Source organism: Halichoerus grypus, chromosome 6 (assembly GCF_964656455.1).
Source record: "Halichoerus grypus chromosome 6, mHalGry1.hap1.1, whole genome shotgun sequence".
Lineage (NCBI taxonomy): Eukaryota > Metazoa > Chordata > Mammalia > Carnivora > Phocidae > Halichoerus > Halichoerus grypus.
In genome coordinates this window covers 7,259,504-7,285,710 of record NC_135717.1, presented here as the reverse complement: position 1 = coordinate 7,285,710, position 26,207 = coordinate 7,259,504, and the positions used below count along the sequence as shown (strand labels likewise).

The window sequence follows — 26,207 nt, the reverse complement described above, 5'->3', positions numbered from 1 at the left end:
GATGGGAGCAAGTCTGAGGGACAGAGGATCCGAGTAAGAGAACCGAGTAGCATATGTTGACTGCATTGTTCCAGAAGGTGGGGCTTGGACTTCCAAGTCCAGAAGCCTGGGCCAGTCTTGGGAGTGGGAGGGGAAAGCAAACTGAGAGATTTAGGTGGTCAGGTCCGCAGCACCTGAATGCTTGAGCCGCTTCTGCTCTGCCCATCCCCGGCCACGCCCCTGCCCTCTGTTGCCCACCAAGCCAGGCTTTGGGCCCCCGTTCCCTGCCCCATTTTCCTCCCAGGCCCCAGGGCTCCAAACCGGGCCTCACTTCTGCCTTTTATTCTATTTGTCCATCAAATCTCTTGTCCATGATAGATTGGGGGCCCCTCCTGGGCAGCCCCCCGAACATCTTACAAAACAGTTCCCGGTTCACCCTGGCATGTCTAGCAATCCCCACCACCCCACCATGTGCACATGCAGTATTTGCTACCACCCCATTTCTCCTTAGCTCCTGGCCCAGGGCCAGACTCTCCCTCCAGGGGTGAGATTAGGAGAGGGGGGTCAGCTCTCGGGGGTTGGGGGGCCTGGGCCAACCCCTGCAGCAGCCCTCTGCAGCATGTCCAAGGCCTCCCAAAAGAAATCCTTCTGTGCGGCCATCAAGGGCATCCAGCCCACGATCTCCTTCATCTTTTCCATGCGATCCTGCAATGTGGGGCAACTGTGGATCTGGCTGAGGTACTCCTCACAGGCCCGGGCCGCCCCCCCAGGGTCCTGGGATGCTCCGGCCCCCAGGCTGGGCTCGGGGGTCGCCACCACCCTGCTGGCTGGAAGGTCCCGATAGGTGGGGTGCTGCTCGATGTCATGGCTGGACAGCATGTAGAGGCACTCTCTGGTAGAGCAGAGGGAACAGGCACACAAAGGGACCTTGGAGGAGAGAAGGGGCGTGGCTGAGAGGGGCCTTTACTGAGGGGCTCCCAGGAAGCCCCAGCTGTTGTGTTCTTCCCTCTCAGACCAGCCCCGAGCCAGCAAGTGAGCTCGGACTGGCCAAGCCCCAAGGTTGTATGAGGTCAGAGAGGGCCAGCAGGGTCTGCTAAGGGAGAGAGCCAGGAGCCGTGGTGTGGGGCCGGGAAGGGAGGCAGGTGGTGCTGGGGCGATGGGGCCCCCGGGTTCCTGCAGGAGCCCCGGCTACATCGCTGTCCCACCTCGCTCTATTGCTCCTGCCCTCCCTGGTTGCCTGCTTGTCTGACAGTGCTCTGACCTTGACGTGGAGCTTCACGAAGGAGGCACTCCCCTTAGGCCAGCCAGGGAGGCGGCCTCCAGCCCCACAGCCGCAGCCCAGAAGCTCCTTGCTGAAGTCCGAGCCCTGGCTCAGCACCAGGGAGTGGTTGAGGCCACACCACAGGGCAATGGGGCGTTGCAGATAATGCACCTGAGGACACAGGGCCAGGATCCCTAAGGTGGGAACGCCAAGGATTTGGGGGCCCAGATAGGACAGGAAGGCTCAGGGAAGAATCTAGGAAAATGAGGAGAGGAAAGCGAAGGGACTCAGCATCCCCCCACCCCACCCGCCACCCAGCCAGGAGGCAGACCAGCAGCAATCTCTCCCTCCCTGGTTCTCCTGCAGCCCCAGTCGGACTGCACGGGGTCTAGCACTTCTGCTCGTTCCTCATCTTTGCTCCCCAGAAAACAGGCTACTGGTCTGAGTCCAGGGTCGGCTATCTGCTCCCTCATTGTCACCCCAGGCCTGTGCCAGGCCAGCCTCTCATCCTGCCTTCCAGCCCCAGGAGGAGGGCTATCCTTCCTCTTCCCAAAGTTGAAAGACTCCCTCCCTGTGCAATTCCAGGTCAGCCCCCAGGAAGGACTTTCCTTCCACTTACTCCTCCCTTCTCTCTCCAGCATGTTCAACTTGTCCTATCCCTCTCTTTCAAACTGGCGACCCTATTTTGGAAAACAACATTGCCACCTGATTCCTGCGTCTTCTGACGGCTGTCTTTTCGGCAGCAGAACTGGTTACATGACCAGTCTGGGGCTGACCCCATTCTTATTCTCACCACAGCCAGGCTTTCTCTGCTTACTAAGCTACTGACATGTTCTCTCCAAACGCACTTGACCTCCCAGCTGCCAAATCCCAGGGCCTCTCCTGCACACTTCCTCCTGAGATCATGAGGGCTTTAATTTTGAAGATACAGGTTAAGTAATTTATGGTCATTATAGAAAAATTATAAAATATTGGCGAGCAAAGATTAATTTAAAAATCACTGGCAAGGGGCACCTGGGTGGCTCAGTCGTTAAGCATCTGCCTTCGGCTCAGGTCATGATCCCAGGGTCCTGGGATCGAGCCCCGCATCGGGCTCCCTGCTCAGCAGGAAGCCTGCTTCTCCCTCTCCCACTCCCCCTGCTTGTGTTCCCTCTCTCGCTGTGTCTCTCTCTGTCAAATAAATAAATAAAATCTTTAAAAAAAAAAAAATCACTGGCAAGGGGTGCCTGGGTGGCTCAGTCGATTAAGCACCCAGACTCTTAATATTGGCTCAGGTGTTAATCTCAGGGTCGTGAGTTCGAGCCCCGTGTTGGGCTCCACGCTGGGTATGGAACCTACTAAAAAAAAAAAATCACTGGGAATCCCACCACCTACTGTGAATATCTTGCTGGATATTCTTCTTCACTACTGCGTGTGTGTGTGTATGTGTATATGTATAAATTGTATATTTTTAAACAAAAATGGGATTGTATTATGTAAAATAATTTCACACTTTTTTTCACCGAAAAATATGGCCTGACCATCTTTCCGTGTCAGTAAGTATAGTCCTGCATTATCTGTCACCATGAGTCCCCCCCTCCTGTTTGAAACTCTCGGAGCCCACGGCTTCTGGGATTTGGCATCCGAGGGTGTGCCCCTCCGGTCTCAGAGATGGCCTTTTCATTCCCTCTGCCTCCGGCATCGGTTCCTGCCCGGGCTTTGCTCCTCCATCCCTACTTCTGTCCGTGTCAGCCTTGTTCCGACATGGAATCTAATGGCAGGGAGACATTTCCACTTTGGAAAAAGTCCAAATTCACGCTCTGCCTCTTTCCTCAAGCCAGCCTCCCTTCCCACGTTTGTAGGCATGCTGTCTTCCTTCAAGGGGTCTTGCGCCAGAGCCCCTTTTGTCCTCGGGGCCTTCTCCTCACATCTCAGCAGTTTCCAGGTCCTGTTCATTTCCTTCCAAAACATCTCCGGGATCCATTCTTTTGGGTCCTCACTGCCCCCGGCTCTTGTCTCAAGTGCTGTTGGGTCTCCACAGTCTCCCAGTGGGCTTCTCATTCCGCAGCCTCCTGTTCTCAGTCATCCGTGGGGGTTACCTTCTGCTCCCGAAACCTGCAGTGACTCTTTCCCAAAGCTATGCTTCTCCGGGCTCACCCCCCCCTGCACTGCCTCATATCTACCGGTTTCCGAAACACCGTCTCTGCTTCAGGTATGTGCGAGCCGCGATGTCGTCCCCAGTATGCAGAATGCCTCTCCGTGTGCCCACCCGAATCCGATCTAAGCCACCAGGACCTGATCACCTCTCACCTCTTCTGGTTAGGCCAGCCCACCCCTCCCCACCCCGGTCTCCGTGCTTCACTGAATTCCTAGTGCACTTACAGCAAGCACCGCACAGAACGGACCTCACAGTGCCAACCCTGGGAAAGACATGCACCAGTCGCACACAGGCGTGACGCACTGATTGGCTTAACTTCCCCAGGGAGTAAGGAGTGGGTTCTAAAGAGAGTGGAGAATCGGAGAGATCCGGGCGTTAGGGAATTGGAGGAAGGGGGTCAGGAGGAGAGTAACTGAGAAACAGTCTCACCTGTGTGGGTTCCCCTCGGTCCATTTTGTCCCCTGTTCCCAGCTGCCCGTATCTGTTATTTCCCTGCATGAAGATTCGGCCAAATTCATCCACCAGGCCAAGGTGATTGTAGCCAAGAGCGCAAAATAGGATCTAGGAAGTAAGACAGAAAGAGGAGGTGGGCATTCAGTTCCCTCCAGAGGAACCCTGAGCTCCGGAATCTCCCAGCTGCTAACCTGCCATTCCCAGCTGACTTCTTTTGGCCTTGCCCACTGGCCTTGCCCGCTGCCTCGCCCCTCTCTCTGGGTCCCCTGTCCCTCCCTGAGCAATCATTTGATCCCTGCTCATATTTCAGACCTCTGGTACCTTTCAAACCCTAACACCCCTCCTCTGCCCACCCCCTGGTCTGCCCCATTCCTCCAGGATCCTACCTTGGCAGGCAGTGAGAGAGCAAGCGGCATCTGCTGGTCCAGGGGGTCAAAGGCTTGAAGGGTCCCAAAGAGATCACGATACACCCCTGGGGTATGCACCTCAAAATACACTCCCCCCTGGTCTGGGGGGTCAGGAGCCCTCAGCTCAGCAGCTTTGGGCACCTATTTCCTAGAGCTAAGGCCCCACCTGGGATAAAAGCTGCAAGACCTGGGGCGTCTCACACCCACTAGCAATATACCAGCTATGATGTCTGGGGACCTAAACTCATCTTTTCACTAGGATGCCCGAGAGGGTGCACCACAGGCTGGAGTAAGTATCAGGGGGCGCCGTCCATTTCTGGAAGGTGAGTTTAAGACCAGAGTCTGGAGAAGAAGGACGGTGGTCCTTACCCGTGATGTAGAGAGTACTGCTCTGGTTGGAAGCCATGCAGGCCACACGAAGGTGAGGCAGGCAACGGGACACCTTCCTCAGGGCCAGCTGAACTGTGTAGGAGCGCGGCTGGTCCAGCTGGGTTTCATTCACTACCAAAGAGTAGATCTTTCCTTCCTCTGGGAGATGGGGAGAGGCAGATAATTATGTGAGGGAGGGGACCCCCCCCAATATCCACATTAAGTTCCCAGTAGACCCTCTAAGCCATACTGATAAAACATTTCCTGCCCTAGAGTGGGGCTGGAAGAAAAAGCGTAGAAATGGAATAAGGGAAGAGTGACCTTGAGTTGTCCAGACTCTAGCCCTTTACCACCAAAAATAAATCAGGGAAGTCCTTGGGTGTGAAAGACGAGTGGAGACAACACCTAATAGATTTGGCAGAATCCAACTGGAGTGTTAGGAAGAATTATGCTGAGAACTGGGGCCCTGCCTGGCATGAAGAAGTCCAGAGGGTCTCAAGCTTGGGAGTGTGGTCAAATAAAGGGGACAGGGGCACGAGTCTGGCTCAGTCAGAAGAGTTTGTGACTCTTGATCTCGGGGTTGTGAGTTTGAGCCCCACAATCGGTGTAGAGATTGCTTAAATAAATAAAACAAAAACTTAAATATATATATATATATATATATATATATATATGCGACAATGAGCAAGTGGGTGGGGGAAGTTTGGGGAATTAAGTGTAGTGTATAACAGGGACATTACAAATGTTAGAATTTTGGAAAATTGGCCTTCCACTAGAACAGTGGTTTTTAAACTATTTTTTGCAGCAGCGCCCTTTACTCATATGAGACACACAGAATCTTAGATGAGGAGACAGACAAAAAAGCGAAGCTCTTGGGTTTGAGAGCAGGATGAGTTGACTTGCAGAAACCCATGTGAGAGGCCTCCCCCTCCCCTGCAGCAGGTCCTGAAGAATCTGTAGAAAGCAGTTTGCAAACCACTGCTCTGGGCCACACCTGTGAGAAGCAACAGAGACCGCTGGGTCTCCTGACCGACCAGCACGATCTGTTTGAAGCTCATGGAGTGGTGGAAGGTCATCTTGAAGACCCGCTGCCCACTGGACTGCAGATAGACCTCGACACAGTCACAGGCCCGGCTGCCAGTTGTGCTTACCACACCTGGCTGCTCCCGAGTGGCCAATACATAGAGGTATTTACGGTAAACTGTGTCACATCTTGGGTCCGAGGCAAACTGTAGGAAGAGATGAAGGTGTCTGGGATCTAGGCCTTGGAGTGGAATGAGGCTGGGACAATGGGATCCTGGGGTGAGTGATGAGGTACTTGGGTTCAGGGCTGGGAAACGAGGACTTGTTTCTCAGTTCCTGGGACAGGAGGGCAACTGTCCCGAGGAGATTATCTCAGGGCTGGTGTGGGCCCTGGGTCTCCCCCGCCACTGCAGGAGGGGTGGGGTCTCAGCTGCCAGGGTTCTGCTACTCACATCCTTGGCTCCGCGACACAACACAACATAGCGGCAGGCTCGCTTCCACTGGATCTGGCCAAGGGTAGAGGAGACCAGGGCATTTTTGAGAAAGAAGAGGGTCCCCGCGTAGTCAAGAATGAAGACGTGGTCCTTGGTGGGCAAGAAGCGGCGGTAGCCATGGGCTAGCAGGGGGGCTACACTCTTGCTGAGACAGCGGCGGCGGCCCCCAAATGCCTGGAAATACAGGCCCTTCGTGTCTGGAGAAGGGAAGGAGATGGAAGGCTCAAGGGGTCAGGATGGCACAAGGGAGAGGAATCAGAGCTTGGGCAGACTAGATTTCTTGGGTAGCGTGGTAGCAGCTCCTACACCCAAGACTGGGGAACAGACCCCTTCTAAAGGACACTGGAAAGCTCAGAGGACATCTTTAATAATCCCCTATAGAGGATATCTTTAATAATCCCTCATGCCTGAACTTGAGTTCTCTGTCCCCCTCTGCCCCTCAGCCCAGGGCACTACACATGCTTCTAAGTGAGCGCTTCTTCGGTCCAACCTTGCATCAGAGACATCAAGGGGAAAATACACAGAAAAGCAGCAAGAGGAGTGAAAAAGAATGACCGAGAAAGGCCAGTAACCCCCCTCACCCCTAGCTCTGGATCTGCTGTCTGGATCAGATCTGGATCTCCCTTTATCTCAAGTACTTGGATAGGGACTCCCTGGGAATGGTTTAGAGCATGTTTCTCAGCCTGGGGTGATTCTGTCCCTCAGGTAACACTGTCACAACTGGGGGGAGGTTTGCTCCTGGCATCTGGTGGGTGGAGGCCAGGGATGCTGCTAAATATCCTGCAATGCACAGGACAGCCCCCCCACTCCAAACAACTATTTGGCCCCAAATGGCAACAGTGATGAGGTTGAGAAACCCTGGTTTAGAGGAGGAAAAACTCGTTTGGGGAGTGGAGGAGGTGTCCGGGATTTGGACAGAGATTTTGAATATGGAGGGAGGTTTGTCATGGATGCTAGTAATGGGGGTCCATCAGAGGGTGGAGCTAGAGGCTTGCAGCGCTGGAGGGCGTATGTTTTGAATCTCTTCCACAGAAAGGGGCCCCGGAAGTTTGGCCGGGAATGCTGAGGCTACTCTATGGAACAGGAGGGACCCCAGCATAAGGTAGGACAGAAGCAAAGAGAACGGGAGTTTCTGGGGAGGTGTACAGTTAAGAATGGCAGCTCTCTTCCAGGGCCGGACCCCAGAACCCTGCTCTTGTAGGCGAGGACTGAGCCTGCGACAGATGCGTCTCCACACGCCCTCGGCGTCGCACACTTCGCGGAAGTAGCGGCAGGTCTGGCCCAGAGCGACTACATCTCTGACTGGGAGGAATGAGATGATATGCTCCACCTGGGGGGCAGGAGGGAGGAAGCAGGGATCACCGGGGCCCCTCAGCAGTCTGGCCCCCTGTCCTTTATTCTTAATACCTCCCTGCGGAGGACTCACCAGCTCTGGGGGGAACAGCTGAACAGAAATAGGGTTCCCTCTCCCCTTCTTCTCTTCACCCCCAGGCTCTGGGCCACATGAAGGGCAGCTCCGCTTCACCTACCCAAGTAGAATGGGGAGCACAGGGGTTCCATGAGAGTCAGGCCTCTTTTGCTCCCTTCTCTCAGCCTGTCTTTCATTAGCTACTTTCTTGGGGGCTCACAGCTCTGTCTTCCAGCTCTGTGTTCTCAAATCCTCCCATCTTTCTCTCTAGGCCCATGGGTCACCCCTCCCTGTCTGCCGTGTTCCTTGGTCCACCGGCTCCAAAGAACCCCTCCCCCGATCTCTGGCTGCCGTCTTCTTGTCCTTCCCTTGGCTCGCTCCCCCCTCACCCGGAGCCCCTCCTCCCGTCCGCACAGCCCGGTGACTTTTTGCAGCTTTCGTCTCCGGCTTCTCCTCACCATCCTGATTGCCCCCTCCCTGCTCCTGCCCTCATCTCTCCGGGCCCCTTGGCCCCCCGTAGTCAGCTCCCTGGCCCCCGTCCCTGCTGCCTTTCCCACACCATGTCCCCCGCCTGGGCTTGGGGGACCTCTGGGGCCCCTCTGCCTCCTAAGCCCCTCCCCCATGGAGTCTGGGAAGACAAACCTCTCTGTGACCTCACTGCCCAGCCACTGTGACCTATTTTCCCCAACCTGGCCCGGGATTTTCTCTTAGACAGCTCCTGGGTTCTAGCTCAGCTCTAGCCACCCAATGGCTCATGGGATATGCATTTTACAGGAGAGAGAAAGTGTGAACTACTGATAGATGAGGCCTTTACTTTTGGGGAGTAGTTGTGAGGTTCCTCCACTTGAGGCCCTTTTAGCACTAACTCTGCTCCGTAGAGAAACACTGGTGAATTCTCCTATCTCAGCAGGCCAGGGCCTCCAGGGGATTTGTAGCCCATGAGTATAAACTAAAAAAAAAAAAAAAAAAAAAAAAAAGTATAAACTCATTTTGACAGATGAGGGGGAACGGTGACCCTGCTAGACTCTCCTAGAGGAGAGCATGCACCAGATTAAAGTGGGAATAATTCAGCACAAATTCTTTAGACTCATAAAAACACACCCAAAAGCAGATTTCCTGGATAGTAACATCAATGCATATATGAAGGACAACCTATCAAGGTGGAAGAAAGGGATGGAATTACTCTGAACCTTGGGGTATCTCCCAGAGTCTAAGCTTTTAATGTAGTCTTATAGGGGGAGAGGGGTGCCATGTATGAGAAACAGCAGGATTTGGGGGTGTGTCTGTCTAGGTAGGACCAAAGGATCTACACCAATAAATCCAAGGAGTAACCGGGTCTTCCAGGAACTCAAAGCTATCCAGTCCTGGACAACCAGCCCTCAGCTGCCTAGTATTAGAGAATTTATTGCGCTAGCTAATCGTCAACCACCCAAACTCCCTTATTCATGGTGAGTAGTAAACAACTAGTTTGAGACACCGTGGATGGAATTTTAATCATTCAATAAATGTTTAGGAATTTCAACATTTGAGATGTGATTTATAAGAAACTTTCAGTGGTTTGCAGTCAGGCAACTCTGACCATATTAAATGGACTATGTTATGCCACCTAAGAGGATGCTAAGATCTCTCAGCAGACAGAAAAAGTATCGTCGGCTTCCTCTGGTGTCTGGGTCCCCTTTGATCCACTCCATTTCAGCTCGGGAGGCAAAGAAGAGGGTGCAGATAGAAAAAGCCCACCATAGAAGCTGCTGGGAAACGGTGGGAAACCGGGCTTCTAGAGCGAGCGGTCAGTAACTTGCGGATTGCTCTTGCCAACCCATCAACTTCCCTCCGCCTCAGTTTCCTCATTTGTAAAACGGAGGGCTTCTTCTAGAGGGCACGGTCCCTTCTGGACTAACCGCCCCCCACCCCCCACCCCGGGCTCGTCATCACAGTTCCCGTCCAGGCGCGCTCTTCGGGGCGGGCTGGCCAGCCGGGCGGCAGCTCTGAAGGCTCTCCGGTCTCCCGTAACCCTTCCTCCAGGAGCTGAGCTGGGCATCTCCGGTCTCTGGGAAGCCTCCCGCCCGCCGGGGCTTCGGACACCTACGCAGGGCCTCAGCCTCCGCGGCCGGAAAGGCCTCCATGGTCCCTTCGGATGCAACGACCCGCTGCGCACTGGCCTCAGGCGTCGCCTGGCCCCCACGCCGGCTCCCCCGCGCCCTCAAAGCGGGCTCGCTCCCTAACATTTCCAGGTCGCAGGCGCCACTCCAGGCCCTGCACCGTTCCCGGCCGGCCCGGCGCGCAACGATCACATTCTTTAGCTCAGTCACAAAGTTCTAGCTTACCCGCCTCCTCCTAGGCGAAGGGACCGCCTTCTCGCCCATGCTATTGGTAGGTACAGCCGTCCCTCAGAGAAGAGGCCGGGCCAGGTTCCCTCCGGAGGATCGAATTGGCCTTCTTGACAGTCACTCGCCTGTATCTGGCTTGCGATTGGCCTCCGTTGGAAGAAAACCAGGAGCCCCGGCTTGCGGTCACTCGGCCTCTATCCCTTCTAGTGGAGGGCCGGCGTCCCCGTCTCCTGGTTAGACCTGATTGGCTCCATCCCCAGCCCTAAGCATTGCGATTGGATGCGGCTGCGCGGGGCGGGCCGGCCTGGAGCGTCGGCCGTTGGCGAGCGCTCCATTCTAGCCCCCTCCCTTCTGTCGCCTCACTCCGGCGCTGGAGTCTCCACCCCCCCGGCGGGTTCTGATTAGCCACTTCCGACGCGTCTCGGGGCCGCGATTGGTCCGCCGGGTCCCTGAGCCCGTTCCCCCCCCTTGAAGCGACTACGGCGGCTCCAAGGAGGGGGAGGGGGTAGGAGGGACGGCCGGTCCCGTCAGTCAGGCAGCGGGAGCCGCCGGGAGCGGATGGCGGCGGCGGTAGCGGCCCCACTCGCCGCCGGGGGTGAGGAGGCGGCGGCCACGACCTCTGTTCCAGGGTCTCCGGGTCTGCCCGGGAGCCGCAGTGCAGAGAGGGCCCTGGAGGAGGCCGTGGCCACCGGGACCCTGAACCTATCTAACCGGCGCTTGAAGCACTTCCCCCGGGGCGCGGCCCGCAGCTACGACCTGTCAGACATCACCCAGGCTGGTGAGTGCACCCGGCCCCGTACCCGGCAGGGACCCTCATTTGCATAGCCCCGCCCCTGGCTCGTTTCTCACGGGGCTCGAGAGTCTAGCCCGCCCCTTCACCTGACCGTCGGGGTTCTCGACCCCGCCGATTTGCATAAGCCTGCTACCTCCCCCTCCCCACTTTGAGAACTACCAGACAATGAACACATTTCTCGTTTGCACGCAATGCCCAGCGCCCCGGCCGAGCGTTGTGAGAATTCCCCGTCTTCTGCTTCTCTTTATTTGCGTATCTGCGCACCTGTAGAATGGTCCCGCCCCTCACCTGGTTGACTCATTCGCATGACCTCTTCAACCTCAGTTCCGATCGTTCTTTAAAGCAGCCCCCACGATCCCCTCTGAGGACTCCTTTCTCTTCCTCCACTTCGTCTCCCAGCTCTTTCCTCCCCATTCCACCGAGATCCGAGCAGCCTTAGGCCCCCCTCTTCCCTGGGATTTGCCCCTAACAACCTGGTGTTTCTGTTTACTGTGCTTGTTGTCCCGCCCCCTAAGGTCGCTGGCCCTCTCCACTCTTCACTCAGCTAGCCTATGGGAAAGAAGCAAATCTTCCACCTCCCCTAACGCTGTTCTCCTCGAGCTCTTCCACCTATTATCCCTGACCCCCGTATCCAGGACTCCTCCTTCTTGCGTGTGTGAGGTCACTATGGAGCCTGTGACCTCATAGGGACCCTAGAATTCCCATTTGAGCTTCTGCTTTCCCTAGGGGGAGGGACTTGAGGCAGTTGCTGAAAGGAAGGAAATCTTATCTCCTGGCTAGGAGTGCTGGGAAGCTAGAGACTGTCCCACTGCCCGTCCACTCCCCCACCCACAGATCCCTCTAATCATGCTCCCTCCTTCCTGGTGTCTCTTGCTGCCAGGGTGTGGGGGACTCTACCATGACAGGTGAGTCAGGCCTCAGCTGCTCAGGAGGCAACAACCTATGACCTTGAGCTGGCAGCTGGGGGGTGGAGATTGGGAGTGGGGAGGAGGACTGCATTCCCGAAGCCCCACCCTAGCCTAGCCCAGGGTGGGACTTGGGGCTGGGTGAGCGTCCTCCCATCCTCCGAATGACACTGCTCTGCGACAGCATGTAATTGTCCAGCAGGTGCCTCCTCACCTGCAAACACTCAAGTGGGCACAGGCACTCTCTTCCCTCCCCTGTTCTGGGGAGGACCAGTTTAAACCTCTCCACTTTTCTTGGGTTGCTGGGTAAACGCACTTGCCCACCATGCAGTGAGTGAGTTCAGGGAATGGATGAGCCCCAGGAGCCATTCCTCTCCCTCTCAGTCTCCCCCAGCCGCCTAACCCCAAGCTCCAGATTGACCTCAGCAGCTGTGTGACACTCGCCCGTCTGTTCCCTTTCCCCTCCCCCTTGCTTGTTTTTTGACAAAGACCAAATGTTATTCTTTACTTCCTTAGGGCTCTGCCTCTGTGAGTGGACTCCTGGGGAAAACTACCAAGAACTCCCTGGCCCCTCCCAGCCCCTACCCCCTCCCACCCTCCACCGCCAGCATTCCGGCTCAGGGTGCAGGCAGTTCTGAGTGAGCTTGTGTGTTGAAGCGGGAAAATCCCAGCTTCCGGAGGACCTCTTCCTGTCCTGCTCTCCACGCAGAAATCCTGAGTCCAGGTTGTAGGCCAGGTGGAATCTGTCTCATCCAGAACATTCTCCTCTGACCCCTCTCCCCAACCAGAATGCTTATAGTTTGGGGTAGAAAAGGGAAGTGACAGTTAGTGTTGCCCATACCCTGTCCTCTATACCTCCTTGCCCTCCAACCCAGACTAAACACTTCAGCACTCTGCCAAATTATTTTGAGCCCTATCCTGCTTTCCCAACTCTTTTGCCCTGCATGTTTCTTATTGCACAGGTCTCTGATATCCCCTGGACTCTGTTCCTTGGGGCCCCTGAAAGTAGGATGAATCCTGAGATGGCGGGGAGGGGCGGCTCTCGCAAAGGAGAAGTGCAGCTCATTCTCTTACAGACCACATCCTGTGCCTCCTGTGCCCTGCCTCCTCCAGCCTGGGCTCCCTTCCGCTCCTAGCTTTTGCCCCCACCACTGCTTAGCCCATCTTGTCCTCCACCCCCTTCATCCACAGCATGTGTGCACACACACCCACATTTGTAGATTCAGGGAGAGCAGGCGGGTGGAGGGCCAACGTAGGAGGACTGCATCTGGCCGTCTCACCCTCTCCGGAACTTGGTCTTCTCCCTTGACGGGTCTTCTCTCTTTGCATACCAGGGCTGTGAGCAGAGAGGGAGAAAAAAGGAGGCCTGGTACATCAGGCTGTCATCCGCCCTGGTAAACATAGGGCCCACCAGAGACAGAACCTGACAGATTGTTTCTACTCCATTTCCTGTCATGAGACTCATTTCCTTTGGGGATATACCCCAGCTTCCCTCCCATCAGCTTTTGCTCACCCCTTCCTGGGGAGGGCTGCCTAAGAAGCTCACCCAAGTTCTATTGCCAGGGACATCCCCCTGCAGGCCCTGGGCCCCTCCCAGTGCAGGCGAGGAGAGAAAACAGAAACCCAGGCTTGCAGAGCTCTGAGCGGTTAGTGTCCCCAGACTGGCAGAAACCCCAGGCCTGACTCCTTTCATTGGAGTAGCAAGCGACCACTTGAGATAAGGGGTGGTCATAGGCTTTACCCTCCCTACTTCCCTCCCCGTTTCTCACCCACACCAAGACACAGGCAAAAGAGCTGAGCGCCTAAAGCCTGGGTCAGTAAGAGAGGAAGTAGAGGAAGGCCAGTGGGGCTGGAAGAGGGTGGGAAGGAGGCCAGTCCTGAAGAAGGTGTATCCGGATGGGAGGGACCTGAGGACTCCAGCTTCCACCTCCAGCTTGGTCAGCTCGCCTTCCCCTCCTGGTCCTTGGGAGTCTATTCCTTCACAGACCCTTGGACCTGGCTTGCTGATCCCAGGGGCTGATGAAGAACCGTTGTCCAGTGTGTCAGGAGCCTTACTTATTCTCTAGAGCCAGACTCTAATGACCCTTGGCTTCTTCCCTGTGTTGAAAAGAGGTTGAGGCTGGGGACAAGGCCCCCAAGGAGGGACGGAAGAGGGATGAGCTTTCTCAGTGGTCTCCCCGGGGGGCTTACCATATTCTTATCTCGAGCCTCCCGGCCCATTACTTTGCTGTTTTCTTTGGAGCACCAGCCTTCTCCATAGAACAGCAGGAACCACAAGAGTTCTAGAAGCCAGTCACCCTTTCCAGGGTAGTCCTTCATTTGTGTATTTGAAGGTGGTGGTCATGGTTTGTCCTCCTAAGTCTGAGCTTCTCCAGCCCAGTGACCCTACGGCCTTTGCTGTCCTGTTAATGCTTGGAATGTGCTCGGTTTTGCAGAAAGCTTTGTTCTCTCCAAGGAGCCCAGGTTTATAGGCCTGATTCTTTAGGTCCATTGGGGAGGCGGGTGGCTGGGCAGCTGGCTCTGGGAAAGTTCAGGGCCCTCCTGTCCGGGGCTGGGCCTGTCCACAGCTCTCCCCTGACACTTGCTTCTAGACCTGTCCCGGAACCGGTTCCCTGAGGTGCCGGAGGCAGCATGCCAGCTGGTGTCCCTGGAGGGCCTGAGCCTCTACCACAATTGCCTGAGATGCCTGAACCCAGCCTTGGGGAATCTCACAGCCCTTACCTACCTCAACCTCAGGTAGGGAGGCACAGCCAGGCAGGGGCAGGGAGGGGTGAGAGCCCCAAGTCCCAGCACACGGTACCCTGAGTGCTCCCAGAGCCCTGAAAAGAGGAGTGCCCTGGGGACTGAGCCCCATGCTTTTCTCCCTTCCATAGCCGAAACCAGCTGTCATCGCTGCCACCCTACATCTGCCAGCTGCCTCTGAGGGTGCTCATCGTCAGCAACAACAAACTGGGAGCCCTGCCTCCCGACATCAGCGCCTTGGGAAGCCTGCGGCAGCTTGTGAGCACAGGGAGCAGAGCAAGAAGAGGGGCTGTTGAGCCAGGCACCAGGGGCCTTTGGGGAGTTTGGAGAGGGGGGGACCGAAGGAGGTGGCCAGAGACCAGAGGCAGTTTCTGATGCCCCTGGTCTCGTGGCTCCTGCCCTACTTCTTTCCTCATTGCAGGATGTGAGCGGCAATGAGTTGCAGGCCCTCCCGGCAGAGCTATGTAGCCTTCCTTCCCTGCGGGACCTCAGTGTGCGCAGGAACCAGCTCAGCACCCTGCCCGATGGTGAGGAGAATGAAGATCTTCGGGGGGGGGGGGTGTCTACACTGGAGAAGTCACAAAGACTCTTCACAGAACATCACTGTCTAGGTGCCCAGGGTTTTGCAGTGTATAAAGCAAACTAAATTATTTGTGCTTGACCAGCAACCCTCTGAGGCTGGCAAGTCATGGGTTATTAGCTCTATTTTCACAAATGAGGAGCAAGGCACAGAAAGGAGAATGGGTGTGTTGGCACCCTGTAGAATCCCAAGGTTGGAAGGGGCCTTTGGGGTCACCCAGGATCATCACTCACCCAGTGGGAGCTCTCAGGCACCTGAGTCAGATGATGCCCTGTGCCTCCTCCCCCAAAGATTCTGAGTCAGTGGAGCCATGAGCTGGAGCCCAAGCAGCCCCCAACCCCATTTTAACGAGCTAATTATGATCCACTCTGACATTTGATAGTCTCTGCTCCAAAGTAGGCCCCCCTTCCCTTATTCAGCCAGCATTGTTGTGTGCGTCCTGTGTTTTAGGTGGGGGTCAGGTAGATGTGAGTGATGTCACTCACACCTGGGGCCAACTCTGAAAATGTATGGGCTTCATGGGGAGAGACAAGTGGAGGGACGTGCTAGAACAGGACACGGCAAGAGCTGTGGGAGCTAGAGGGAGCATCTGCTCAGGGAGCTTGAGGAAGACTTCTCCCCAGAGGCGTGGCAGGAGCTGACCTGTGAAGGAAAGTTCTCCTTCCTTCTGCATCCGAGGCAGAGGAAGCCCATGTGCAAAGCATGTGGGTGGGAGCCAGGGCCAGGTGGGAAGGACTGGAGCCATGCTCATCTTGGTTTTAGAGAACAAGAGAGGGGAGTCAGGTGGTCACCCATTTTCTCTGGGCTCCCCCTAGTCCTACTCTGGCCCTTTTGCCTTCGAAGTCGGTAGCAGTGTAAACAAGCATTTAATCAGGGTGCTCTCTGGGCCATAAGAGAGACCCTAGCAAAATGCCCTGGGGACACAGAGGAAGGAGCAGTGAATTCTAACCTGAGTGTCTGGAAAGATTTCATGGAGGAGGCAACACTTGAGCTGAACTTTGAAAGATGGTCACAAAAATGAGTGTCCCAGCTGAGCAAACAGCATGTGGAAAGGTCCAGAAGCAGAGGGGTTGGAGGGTTGTCTGATGTGGTGTGAGGGTGGGTAGTGAGATGGGAAATGTGGACCAAGCCAGATCATGAACACCTTGACCATGCTGGGCCAGGGAGTGGTGAGTGTTATTCTGTGTCTCTAGTCATCACTCATCCAACTGTGCATGTTTGAGAAGTAGAAGAAGGCACCCTTTCCTGTGGGTGGGCACAACCTTGCCTGGGGTGGGAAGGGCTTAGCCAGTAAAGTTCGGGTGGGATTGCAGGCCCCTCCTGCCTAGGTGCATTTGTGCAGGGCACAGTCCGCTCACCCTCAGCAGCCTTGGCTGCAAGTCATGGAAGGTGTTTGAGCCGTGCAATGTCGCAGTTTGGTTTGGGTCTTGTGATGGTCACTTGGGGATGAAGGAACGGTTGAAGTATGGAGTGGGCAGGGTGGGGCCGAGGAGAGAAGCACATGAGATGGGCAGGAGCTCAGGGAGGGGAGGCCTGGAGGTGGGCCCGATTTGAGCAGGAAGGGAAGAGGGAGGTTGTTCCTGGGGAGTGCCCACAGCCAGCCAGGCCAGAGGACGTGGTGGACCCAAGGGCGGCAAGTGGGCTAGAGCAGAGGGCAGAGGAAGTGAGCACAAGGCCCCACCCTTGGGCAGGCTCCTGACTCTTCCCTCACCCACCCCCAGAGCTGGGGGATCTTCCTCTTGTCCGCCTGGATTTCTCCTGTAACCGTGTCTCCCGCATCCCGGTCTCCTTCTGCCGCCTCAGGCACCTGCAGGTCATTCTGCTGGACAGCAACCCCCTGCAGAGCCCACCGGCTCAGGTGAGGGGTGGATTTGGGCTGGACCATGGGGACAGGGCTGAGAATGGGTAGGAGTTGGGAGGTGAGTCCCTTTAGTAGCCAAGCAGGATCTGGGGGAGCCCCCTTCGCTTCCCTTAACCCCTACCATGTGCCTCCTTATACCTAGATCTGCCTGAAGGGGAAACTTCACATCTTCAAGTACTTGTCAACAGAAGCTGGGCGGCGTGGGGCGTCTGCACTGGGGGACCTGGCCCCTTCCCGCCCCCCGAGTTTCAGTCCCTGGTAAGTCCCAAGTGGGAAGGAAGGAAGCCCCTGGTTACTGACTGCCCCTTCCTGGCAGCACGGACTCCATGGTTTTCGGTGGGAAGATGAGAGGGGTTGCTGCCCGATACTGGACTGACCAGCTCTCCCTGGCGGCACCAGCCCTGCTGAGGACTTATTTCCGGGACGTCGGTACGATGGCGGGCTAGACTCGGGCTTCCACAGCGTTGACAGTGGCAGCAAGAGGTGGTCTGGAAATGAGGTAAGGGCCTCCTTGCCATGAGACATTGGGGGGTCTCAGCCCCCGGGGGGAGAACCTCTGAGTCAGGACCCTTTGCTTGGTGCCTCTGAATATCAGAGTGACAGTTGGTGTCTGGAGTGGTCTTCTTCCCTTGCCCGGGTATCTCAGGGAGGGGCTGGCTCAACAGCAGACCCCAAGGGCATGAACCCCATGAACCCCCAGCACCACAGAGCAGCGCTCTCCCATTTTTGCATTTCTAGTCAACAGATGAATTTTCGGAGTTGTCCTTCCGGATCTCGGAGCTGGCCCGGGAGCCTCGGGGGCCCAGGGAGCGGAGGGAGGATGGCTCTGGTGAGTGGTGGGGTCAGGGTAAGGGGGCTGGGGTCATGGACGAGTGCCTGGAGGCCCCCAGTGCTTGCTGACATGCCCTGGCCTCCCCAGCTGACGGAGACCCTGAGCAGATTGACTTCATTGACAGCCACGTGCCTGCGGAGGACGAGGAGCGAGGCGCTGCTGAGGTGAGGGTCCCAGGGCCCGTGCACGTGCCCTGGGGGGGGAGGGAGGGAGCCGGCTCAGGCTTGGGGGTGGGGGGGGCGGGGACCCTCCCTCGACCCCTCTGCTGCTCTTCCCTTAGGAGCAGCGGCCACCGGAGTTAAGCCCTGCGGCAGGGGACGCCGAGAAGGCACCCAGCAGCAGGTACCCCAGAGCGCCCTGAGCCAGCACCTCCTCCCGCTACGCCATCCCCCTGGACCCTCCCTCCTCTCCCCTGACCTGGCTCTGCCTCAGGGTCCTGCCTCTCCCCTCAGGCGGGAGGAGCCGGCGGGGGAGGAGCGGCGGCGCCCCGACACCTTGCAGCTGTGGCAGGAGCGGGAGCGGCGGCAGCAGCAGCAGCACAGTGGGGTGTGGGGGGCCCCCAGGAAGGACAGGTGTGGGCAAAGGGGCAGGGTGGGGGGGGCCTGGAAATGAGTGGGAATGAGCCCTCGTAAGCTCCTCTGCCCCTCGGGGTTGGCGGGTCCCCTGCCTGCGCTGCTGGCCCCACACGGCCTTCATTTTCCAGTGTTCTGAAGCTGGGGGTCAGGGCTGCTGGTGGAGGTGCTGCGTCCACTCAGGCCGCCTACAAGTATGTGTCCCCCCAGACCCCCCTCCCCGAGCGCTGTCCCCGCACACCGTCCCCCTGCCCCTCCCCTCTGATTCGCTCTCTGTCGCTCCTCAGCGGCATGCCTAAGTCCAGTGCCACCCAGCTGGGCGCTTCAGGAGGGCAGGGAGCCCCCGCCCCCGCCCCCCAGGAGCCCCTTCCTGCAGCTGGACCAGGTGGGACAGGGACTGGGGGAAGAGGAGGGGGGACTGTGTAGGTGAGGGGGTGGCTGGGGCCTGCTGGCCTGAGGGAAGGTGGGACTATGAGGGGTGTCTTTTCTCACCTGTCCCTGGCTCTGGCCCCCAGCAACGGTGCCTGCTCCCCGGCCACTCGGCTCCATTCAGAGACCAAACAGCTTCCTCTTCCGTTCTTCCTCTCAGAGTGGTTCAGGTGGGTTTCCCCTGTCCCCAGTGCTAACCCAGCCCTCACCCCTGGGCTGCGGACACCCCTTCTGGCCTGGGAGTTCTCTAGTCTATTGTCCCTTTGTGTTGAAACTCCCATAAGCACAAAGGCAGGAGATGTGGGTGCCAGACACTGCGGCCCAGCTAGGAAGTCGGCGGCAGGTGCTAAGAGACGGCCCACATTCCTCCTCCTTCTCCAGGCCCTTCCTCACCAGACTCTGTCTTGAGACCTCGGCGATCCCCCCAGCTTCTCGATGAGAAGGAGCTGATGGCACAGCTGCGCCCGGTAAGAGAGGTGGAATCTGGGGGGCAGGGCGGGGTGGGGGGTTGGGGGCCGCGCTCGGCCTCCTCAAGTTTCCCGGCTTCCCGCCGCACCCCGTGGGTGCTTCCACTGAGGACACAAGGGGCGGGCAGGAGTCCCCACTGACCCCTCCCCCTCCCCCCACCCTCCTGCCTCCCAGGTCCTCGAGTCAAAGCTGCAGCGGCCCCTGCCCGAGGACCTGGCAGAGGCTCTGGCCAATGGGGTCATCCTGTGTCAGCTGGCCAACCAGCTGCGGCCCCGCTCCGTGCCCTTCATCCACGTGCCGTCACCTGCTGTGGTCAGTTGGGTCCCAGGGCGGGAGGTAGGGGATGGGACAGAGGACTGCTGGGGCCTCGCCCTTACTCTCTTCTCTTTTTCCTTTCTCGCCCTCCCCCAGCCAAAACTTAGTGCTCTCAAGTCTCGGAAAAATGTGGAGAGTTTCTTAGAAGCCTGTCGAAAAATGGGGGTGCCTGAGGTATGGGGGGGTATGTTCTCGGGAGCCCAGGGCTGGTCCCTACTATAAAGAGTGGCGACGTCCTGGGCTCAGCTGAGCACTCCGCATGGGTGGCAGGGTTCCATTCACAGGGGTGTCTGCTCCCCAGAAGGAAACATGTCCTCAAGTCCCTGTCCTGCACGTCTCCCTGCCCTGCATGCCTCCCTTCCCTGCACTCCGCATGTTGGCGTGGCTCAGGCCCTGGCACGTGAGGGCAGGGGGTGGGAAGGATTGTCCTGCTGCTGCTGCTGACGTCTGCTCTTTGTCCTTGTCCATCTGTCCCTACTCTCCCTTCCCAGGCTGACCTGTGCTCGCCCTCGGATCTCCTCCAGGGCACCGCCCAGGGGCTGTGGACCACCCTGGAGGCTGTGAAGCGGGTGGGGGGCAGGGTCCCCCCACCCCTCTGGCCCCCCTCTGGTCTGGGCGGCTTCATCCTCTTCTACGTGGTCCTCATGCTGCTGCTCTATGTCGTCTACACTCGGCTCCTGGGTTCCTAGGACCTGAAGTCACCCTTTCTCCCCGCCCCCATCGCCCTATTTCTATTTATGACTCCTTTGCGACCCCGGTCCCTACCAGTGGTGCCTTCAGCCCCTACCAAAGACACTAGTGAACCCCCTCCCCTCACAAACACTGACCTCAGAGGCCCCACTCTGGTGCACCCAGACCCTGGGCCCCCAGCCTCTGGCCTCCCTCCTGTAGCCCCTTCCCTTCCCTCACTTCTCAGTGCTGATGGTGCCTTCATTCCCTCCAGGCCCTGCTCCCTCGGAGGGCAGATCTCAACCTTCCTCCTTGTGCTGTCCCCCCACCGTCCCCCCACTGTTATGGGGAGCTAAATTATCTATATTTTGTAGAGAGAACTCTATATTTGTAGGGGATACAGGGGCCCAGGCTGGATCCCTGTCTCTGTGTATAAATTGTACAGACCGTGGCCGCCTCTGTGTGTGTGTGTTTGCGTCTGCTCCTGCCGTGGCCAGGCCCAGCCCTGGCCGTGCCCCTGGGGCTCTGTTTGTCAGCCTGCCTGTTCCAGCATTTCCCTCTGGAAATGACAGGTCTCTCCTACCCTGAGCCTTGGCCCCCTGTGTCATCGCCCTTCTGTTACCTACTGGCAGCTTCCTTGCATCTCGTTTGCCCCCAAGCCGTGTCCAGGGTGCCCCTGACCTTTGCCACCTCCACCCGAAGGGCCATCCTGTCAGCCCTGTTTGCCCAGGCTTCTTCAGGGTTTCTCCCACCCTGCCCTCTGAGAAGGGCAGGGAAGCCAGACAACAAGGTGACATGGGGAACTTAACCCGGGCCCCTCCCCCCAGGAGTCCCTGTGCCAGCCCCATCACATCTTGGAAGAGGAGGGGGCCCCGGGAAGGGGCCTCCCCTACATCGCTGCTGTCATCCACGCACTGCTGGAACGGCCATAGGGGTCGAGGTCGGGGCGCAGGGCTCCGACCCTGCCGGGAACCCAGGAACAGAGAAGACAGCCGCGCCCGGCTTCTGCTCCCTAGCAATGACTCTGGTGAGGGCGGCCTCGGGCTTGGCCCTGTTCCTTGGGCGCCCCTCGGCCCGCCCGAGGGGTTGGAAGCCGGCGGCCCAGCGAGGCGCCTGGCCGCATCTGGGTGTGGCCGAGGGTCTGGGATAGAAGACGGCGGCGGATGTTGTGTCAAGTGCAATAAAAAAGAAGCCGGACCCTCCAGGCTGCCCCTCGGGGTCTGTGTGCGTGCGTGCGTGCGTGCGTGCGTGCGTGCGTGCGTGCGTGCGTGCGTGTGTGTGTGTGTGTCCGTCTGCGGATGAATGCGCTGCGTCGCGGGAAAGGAGGCGCGTCCACGTCCGCGCCGGGGTTCTGCAGCTGGCCGCGGCGGGGCGCCACTCTTCCGTGTGGGCCGGCGGCGGCGCGCGGACCCCGCCAACCCCGCCGCCAGGGGGCGCCCGCGAGACGCCGGCGGGAGCGCGCGCCACGTGGCCCGGAAACGCGCTGGGCGCCGCCGTGGTCGCGAGGCCCTGAGAAGTGGGCCGGCGACGTGGGCTCGTGGGGCGAGAGGGCGGGCCGCTGCGGGAGGTGGGGGCCGCGAGGGGCCGCGAGGGGCCGCGTGGGGCCGGGAGGGGGAGGTGGGAGGCGCGGGCGGCGGGGACGGCGCGGACGCGGGGCACAGAGCTGCTGCCCCGCGCGGCCCTCCCCTCCCCCAGACGCGGCATGTTGCCCCGGCCGCCTCGGCTGTGGGACGCGGGCAAAGAGCAGGCGCCCGAGGAACAAGGCCCCTCGGCGGGCAGTGACCCCGGCGAGGCCTGGACCTCTGGAGAGGAAGCACTGGGGGAGCCAGGAAGTCCCCCACAGGACAGGTGAGGGGCTCCGCCGCAGGGAAGTCCGGCAGGGGGCCCACCGTGTGAGGAGGTCTCCGTCGCCCACGTTGAGGAACGGGCGTGCTAAACTCCCTGCCCCAGGCCCCCCGGGCCCTGCCTCAGAGACACCCGGGGAGGCTGTGAGGGGTGCACCTCAGGACGTCCCCCTCCCAGCCCGCAGCCCCGGTCCCGAAGGCCTTCCTGGAGCCGGAGAGAGCAGCTGCTGCCCCGGGCCCCCCCAGGCCTGGCTGCCGGGCAGTCCCCGGGAGCCCCAGGTAGGCACAGGCCTTGCTGCCTCTCCCCGCCCCCCCCAGACACCTTGCCACCGACTCCTGAGCCTGTTTTAATCTCTTCAAGTGTTCCTCCCCCAGTTGCTCTTCCCCCCCAGATGGCCTGGGAGGTGGCCCCCTCAAGGATGATTGTGCTAGCCCCGTGGGACCCCCACTACAAGGCTAGAGCAGGACCTCGGCTGGTGTGGGTGAGTCGGGGGCATCTCCGGCTCTGGCCTTGGGGTGGGGCAGGGGTGCCCTGGGAGGGGACCGGAGCTCCAGTGGTCTTTCCTGCCCCTTCCACAGGGGCCCAGCTGTGCGTCAGGCGCCTCCTTCTCCGGCCGGACCTTGTGTCATCCCTCATTCTGGCCGCTGTATGAGGCAGCCCCAGGCCGGGACCTCAGGCCCCTGGCCCCAGCCACAGGGCATCAGAACGGAGAGCATGCGCCCAGGGATGCAGGTACTTTGCTTGGCCACCCCCCACCCCCACCCCCGCCCAGGCTCTGGAGGTGCCCTGCATGAGCTCGCCGGGGAACCAGTGCGGCCCTCGCTGGTGTGGGAACCGCAGCCTGCTGCCCTACCAGCTTGTCTTCTCCAGGGTTCCCAGTGATGTGCCATGAAGATGTCTTTCTGTCAGACCCGCTGCTGCCGTCTGGGCAGCGTGTCCCCCTGTACCTGTCGGAGGCCTCTCAGCAGGTGAGTGCAGTTCCTGCCCTGGCCTCACGCTAGTCCTCCTGCAGGGCTTGGGAGGAGACACTTCTCCCTTCTCTCTCCTCAGGTCATGGGCTCTCTGAAGCTGCTGCTCCCACCTCCTATCATGTCTCCCTGGGTCCTCCGCACCCCATCCCCGGGCTGCTCCACTGCCTGGCTCAGTGGGCCTGAGCTGATCGCCCTCAATGGCCTCCTGCAGATGAGCCAGGGGGCTCCGAGACCTGCCTCCCCGGGGGCTCCCACGCCCCCTGCTGGCCCCCCAGGCCCTGTATCTGACCACCCAGGCTCCAGTGGCAGCCCCAGCTGTTCTCATTGCACTGACCCATCTGTCCCACGAACCCCAGACGCCCACTGAACATAGCTCTTCTGTGGGCAGAGTGGGGTCCCCTACTCCGCCAGGCAGGTTCTGTTGACAATAAAGCAGTGTTTTGGTTTGCAAACAGGCTCCTTGTAGCAAGTGAGTAGCAGAGTGGGGCATGGAGACAGGGATGGGGTCTCTTCTTCTACATGGCTTAGGCTGTCCTCCCCTCAAATTCTCGTTACTCATTGGTCACCCCTGCAGCGGGGCAGGGGAACCCATGGACCTAAGACCTTTCCAGGCTGACCAAGCAGGACCACTTTAATAGGGCATAGGGTGGGGGTGGGGGTCCACAGTACAGTATGTGGAAGACAAGTATATGGAAGCAAGAAGTCCATCAACTCCACCAGGCTCCAGAGAAGGGAGGATTGTGTGAACACATGGCTGGCACTGGAAGAGGGAAATTAGGGAGGAAGGGAGCGGCACAGCACTTCTGGGAAGCAGTAGAGATAAGATACCTGGTACTTCAGCCTTCTTGCTCTGGCGCCCTGGGGCGGGGGACTGGTTCTTAGGCTGCGAGGAGACATAAGGCAGGCCCTGCAGGTGCGGGGTGGGGAGGAGCAGGTCCATGTGGGACAAGTCGTTGGAGGCGGGGTCAGGGGCTAAGGCTGACCTGAGACTCTGGAGTGATGCTGCAGGAACTCTGCCAGGAAAGAAAGGATCAGGGCTTTGGCTGAGGAAGCCTGGAGTTCGTAGGGGTTTGTGGATGGGAAGGGGGGAGGGTGGTTCTAGAATTTTCTCCCTTAAAAGAATCCAGTTTCTTGGGGAGCCTTTCCTGAAGAATTTCCAGGTACCACATCTGGAAGGGGTGGAGTGGGCAGCAGGCCCTAAGGGGGCAACTCAGAGCTTCTGCAAGTTGCAGGTCCTAGGGGGCCTTCGAGCCCCTCTACTTTGGGAACAGGTCGGGGGAAGGCATTCATAACTTTGCCCTGTTTTCTCCCCTCCTCCCCATCCATCCCTCAGCTAGACAGGGCGGGGCTGCCCACATCTCCTCACCGGAGCCTCTCTGAGGTTCTGGAACTCGATGCAGGCATAGCTGTGCTGGCGGTTCCTGCTGGCCCCGGGGGCGTCGCCTCGAGCCTCCAGCGGAGGGATCAGGTCCAGGTCCACGTAGTTGAGGTGGCCGTTGGGGGGTCCTTGTATGGCAGTGCCCATTCCTAAGTAGTCCGGGGCCACGTACTTGATGCACACGTACTCCCCTGCTAGCTCTGAGGGCGGCTGCAAGGAGGAGTGAGCCCCTGCTGGTCCCCAACGTTCCCCGATGCTGCGGCGGGGGCCTTGGAAGGAAGGTCCAGGCTCCCCAGCCCCGAGCTTATAGAAACAGGGCAGGGAGCTCGAGGACAAGGACCCTGGCGGAAAGCGGCTCATGGGCACGTATTCGGTGCCCCCGCAACCTTGGAGCGGGTAGTGGGGAGCTGCGGGGGCAGAGGCCGCAAGGCGAGGGGGTGCCATCACCATGTAGCCACCTGCTTCGCCACCCCCCATGGGCTCGTAGTCGCTCCGGGCTCCCATGGCTACGTAGCCCCCTCCCCGCTCCAAGCCCTGGGGCTGCGAGGCTGCGGTCGCCGGCATCCGGAGGGTTGCTTCCCCCCTTCTCTCCCCCAGGCCCCTGCAATGGCTCTGGCCGCTTGACTGGGCTGCCGAGGCCAGGGTTGCATAAGGTTGGGAGGCGGAGGGTCTGGAAGCGCTCGTCAGGGGATCCCTTGGCAGTGGCTCAGCCCTGCCACGGGCACCGCCATCCCCGAGTCGCTTCATGGCGGCCAGTACGGTCTCGTGAATGCTTTGGGCCACCACAGCGTCGGGCGCCTGTAGCCACAGCTCCCCGGGACCCGTGGGCGCCGAGCGGCCGAGCTCCAGGAAGAAGAAAGAGTCTGCGTGGCCGCAGCGGCGCACACTGAGCAGGGACAGGCACAGGGCGGGCGGCGGCGGCGAAGCCTGCGTGTCCCCAGAGCCCGTGCCCTTGGGCTTCCGCAGCAGGCTCAGCACCCCCGAACCCAGGCACAGGCGGTAGCCGCCGCTGCCCAGGCCTCGTGTTCGCCCCAGTCCCTTGGGCCGCAGTGTCACGGGCCAGACGTCCTGAAATGGAGCGAGAATCCAGGCGCCGGGGTCCTCGTGGAAGCTGGGACCTGAAGAGACAGGGGGCTGGTCACAGGGGCTCCTGGGCCGGGGGGTTGGAGTCACTGTGCCGCGAGAACTAAGCACGTGTAAACGCCTCATGTTTGAACTTGATTTCGGAGACTTTTGGGGAGGGACGACCCACGATAAACTAAACTCGCGATCACCCAAGCCCCGGCTCCCGCCCCCCCTTCCCCCGCCCCGGCTCCGGCTCCGCCCGCCCGGCGTTTCGGGCCTCACCGGCGGCCGCGCGCGCCTCGAGCAGGGCGCTGTACCACGCCTGCTGCTCCGCCTCGCAGGCCGCCGCCACGCCCAGGCTGCGGTCGCGCGTGTACAGGACGATCAGGTGGCGCTGGCGCGCGTCCACGCGCTTGCTGATGGTGCACGCACCCGCCAGGCTCACGCTGAGCTTGGGCGGCGCTCGGCCGGCGCGGAACTTCTTCTCGCTCTCGTAGCACTCGAGGCGCGGCGGGTCGGCGCGGAGCACGAAGAAGCGGCGGCGCTGGGACTTCTGCTTCCGCAGGTGGCCGCAGAGCCGCACGTCAGCGGGACAGCCCCAGGGCCGCGGCAGAACCAGGGGCACGCCGGCCGGCTCGGACTCCGGGGCCGCCGGGGGGCCACCGCCTCCGGGCTTCATCCCGGGCCAAAGGCAATGTAGTGGCCAGAGTAGGGGCTGAGACTCAGCAGAGGTGGGGTGGAGGTGGCGGTCTCCGGGGAGGGGGACAGCGTCCTGACAGGTTGCCACCCGTCTTGATGCCCAGCGTCTCACCCCTGCTCCGGACTTGAAGTTTGGGGCAGAGGGTCTGCGGTGGCCCCTCGCTGCGCGCAGCGTGTGCCCCAGTGACTGCCCGGTGGCCGGCGACACGCGGGGCTCCAGCGGCC

The 26,207-nt window shown here is 59.5% G+C and overlaps 4 protein-coding genes across 9 annotated transcripts; 2 read left to right on the top strand and 2 right to left on the bottom strand.

The window, feature by feature from the left end:
- Positions 1–306: 306 nt before the first annotated feature.
- On the bottom strand, positions 307–10,361 carry FBXO24 (F-box protein 24). Its single transcript, XM_036073344.2, has 10 exons — positions 9,856–10,361; positions 7,550–7,648; positions 7,270–7,453; positions 6,082–6,320; positions 5,601–5,835; positions 4,607–4,765; positions 4,217–4,338; positions 3,807–3,938; positions 1,241–1,411; positions 307–906 (listed from the first exon to the last, which is right to left on the bottom strand). The coding sequence occupies exons 1-10, from the start codon at positions 9,892–9,894 to the stop codon at positions 544–546; spliced, it is 1,743 nt and encodes a 580-aa protein (XP_035929237.1). The 5' UTR covers positions 9,895–10,361; the 3' UTR covers positions 307–543.
- A 10-nt stretch (positions 10,362–10,371) lies between these two features.
- On the top strand, positions 10,372–21,226 carry LRCH4 (leucine rich repeats and calponin homology domain containing 4). 5 transcript variants are annotated; one of them, XM_036073341.2, is made up of 18 exons: positions 10,372–10,636; positions 14,148–14,292; positions 14,430–14,556; positions 14,720–14,825; positions 16,600–16,736; positions 16,882–16,997; positions 17,139–17,238; positions 17,478–17,568; positions 17,659–17,735; positions 17,852–17,913; positions 18,024–18,143; positions 18,275–18,337; positions 18,431–18,528; positions 18,659–18,742; positions 18,954–19,039; positions 19,215–19,352; positions 19,452–19,529; positions 19,847–20,475. In XM_036073341.2, the coding sequence occupies exons 1-18, from the start codon at positions 10,417–10,419 to the stop codon at positions 20,042–20,044; spliced, it is 2,046 nt and encodes a 681-aa protein (XP_035929234.2). In that variant the 5' UTR covers positions 10,372–10,416; the 3' UTR covers positions 20,045–20,475. The 5 variants fall into 5 exon arrangements, with proteins under 5 accessions (XP_035929234.2, XP_077930527.1, XP_035929235.2 ...); XM_036073343.2 differs by lacking the exon at positions 19,847–20,475 and adding an exon at positions 20,852–21,226 and having other exon boundaries at positions 10,373–10,636; XM_078074401.1 differs by lacking the exon at positions 18,024–18,143.
- Positions 20,984–23,292, top strand: SAP25 (Sin3A associated protein 25). Of its 2 annotated transcripts, XM_036073354.2 has the most exons (7): positions 20,984–21,051; positions 21,720–21,872; positions 22,047–22,147; positions 22,244–22,350; positions 22,448–22,601; positions 22,740–22,837; positions 22,920–23,292. In XM_036073354.2, the coding sequence occupies exons 2-7, from the start codon at positions 21,727–21,729 to the stop codon at positions 23,205–23,207; spliced, it is 894 nt and encodes a 297-aa protein (XP_035929247.1). In that variant the 5' UTR covers positions 20,984–21,051; positions 21,720–21,726; the 3' UTR covers positions 23,208–23,292. The 2 variants fall into 2 exon arrangements, with proteins under 2 accessions (XP_035929247.1, XP_077930529.1); XM_078074403.1 differs by lacking the exon at positions 21,720–21,872 and having other exon boundaries at positions 20,992–21,051; positions 22,230–22,350.
- Positions 23,293–23,453: 161 nt separating this feature from the next.
- Positions 23,454–25,962, bottom strand: LOC118523646 (uncharacterized). Its single transcript, XM_036073347.2, has 3 exons — positions 25,566–25,962; positions 24,207–25,336; positions 23,454–23,853 (listed from the first exon to the last, which is right to left on the bottom strand). Exons 1-3 carry the CDS (start codon positions 25,960–25,962, stop codon positions 23,806–23,808), a joined length of 1,575 nt encoding a protein of 524 aa, XP_035929240.1. The 3' UTR covers positions 23,454–23,805.
- Positions 25,963–26,207: the final 245 nt, after the last annotated feature.

Coding starts and splice junctions, on each gene's coding strand:
- FBXO24 (XM_036073344.2), bottom strand. CDS start 9,894: ATGGGCGAGAAGGCGGTCCCTTCGCCTAGGAGGAGGCGG. Junction 3,939..4,216: donor CTCTCTCACTGCCTGCCAAG/GTAGGATCCTGG, acceptor CTTACTTCCTAG/ATCCTATTTTGCGCTCTTGG. Junction 1,412..3,806: donor ACCGAGGGGAACCCACACAG/GTGAGACTGTTT, acceptor CTGTGTCCTCAG/GTGCATTATCTGCAACGCCC.
- LRCH4 (XM_036073341.2), top strand. CDS start 10,417: ATGGCGGCGGCGGTAGCGGCCCCACTCGCCGCCGGGGGTGAGGAGGCG. Junction 14,293..14,429: donor CTTACCTACCTCAACCTCAG/GTAGGGAGGCAC, acceptor TCCCTTCCATAG/CCGAAACCAGCTGTCATCGC. Junction 19,530..19,846: donor GAAAAATGGGGGTGCCTGAG/GTATGGGGGGGT, acceptor CTCCCTTCCCAG/GCTGACCTGTGCTCGCCCTC.
- SAP25 (XM_036073354.2), top strand. CDS start 21,727: ATGTTGCCCCGGCCGCCTCGGCTGTGGGACGCGGGCAAAGAGCAGGCG. Junction 22,148..22,243: donor GCAGTCCCCGGGAGCCCCAG/GTAGGCACAGGC, acceptor TTCCTCCCCCAG/TTGCTCTTCCCCCCCAGATG. Junction 22,838..22,919: donor TGTCGGAGGCCTCTCAGCAG/GTGAGTGCAGTT, acceptor CTCTCTCCTCAG/GTCATGGGCTCTCTGAAGCT.
- LOC118523646 (XM_036073347.2), bottom strand. CDS start 25,962: ATGAAGCCCGGAGGCGGTGGCCCCCCGGCGGCCCCGGAGTCCGAGCCG. Junction 25,337..25,565: donor CGAGGCGCGCGCGGCCGCCG/GTGAGGCCCGAA, acceptor CTGTCTCTTCAG/GTCCCAGCTTCCACGAGGAC. Junction 23,854..24,206: donor AGAACCTCAGAGAGGCTCCG/GTGAGGAGATGT, acceptor CTTTCCTGGCAG/AGTTCCTGCAGCATCACTCC.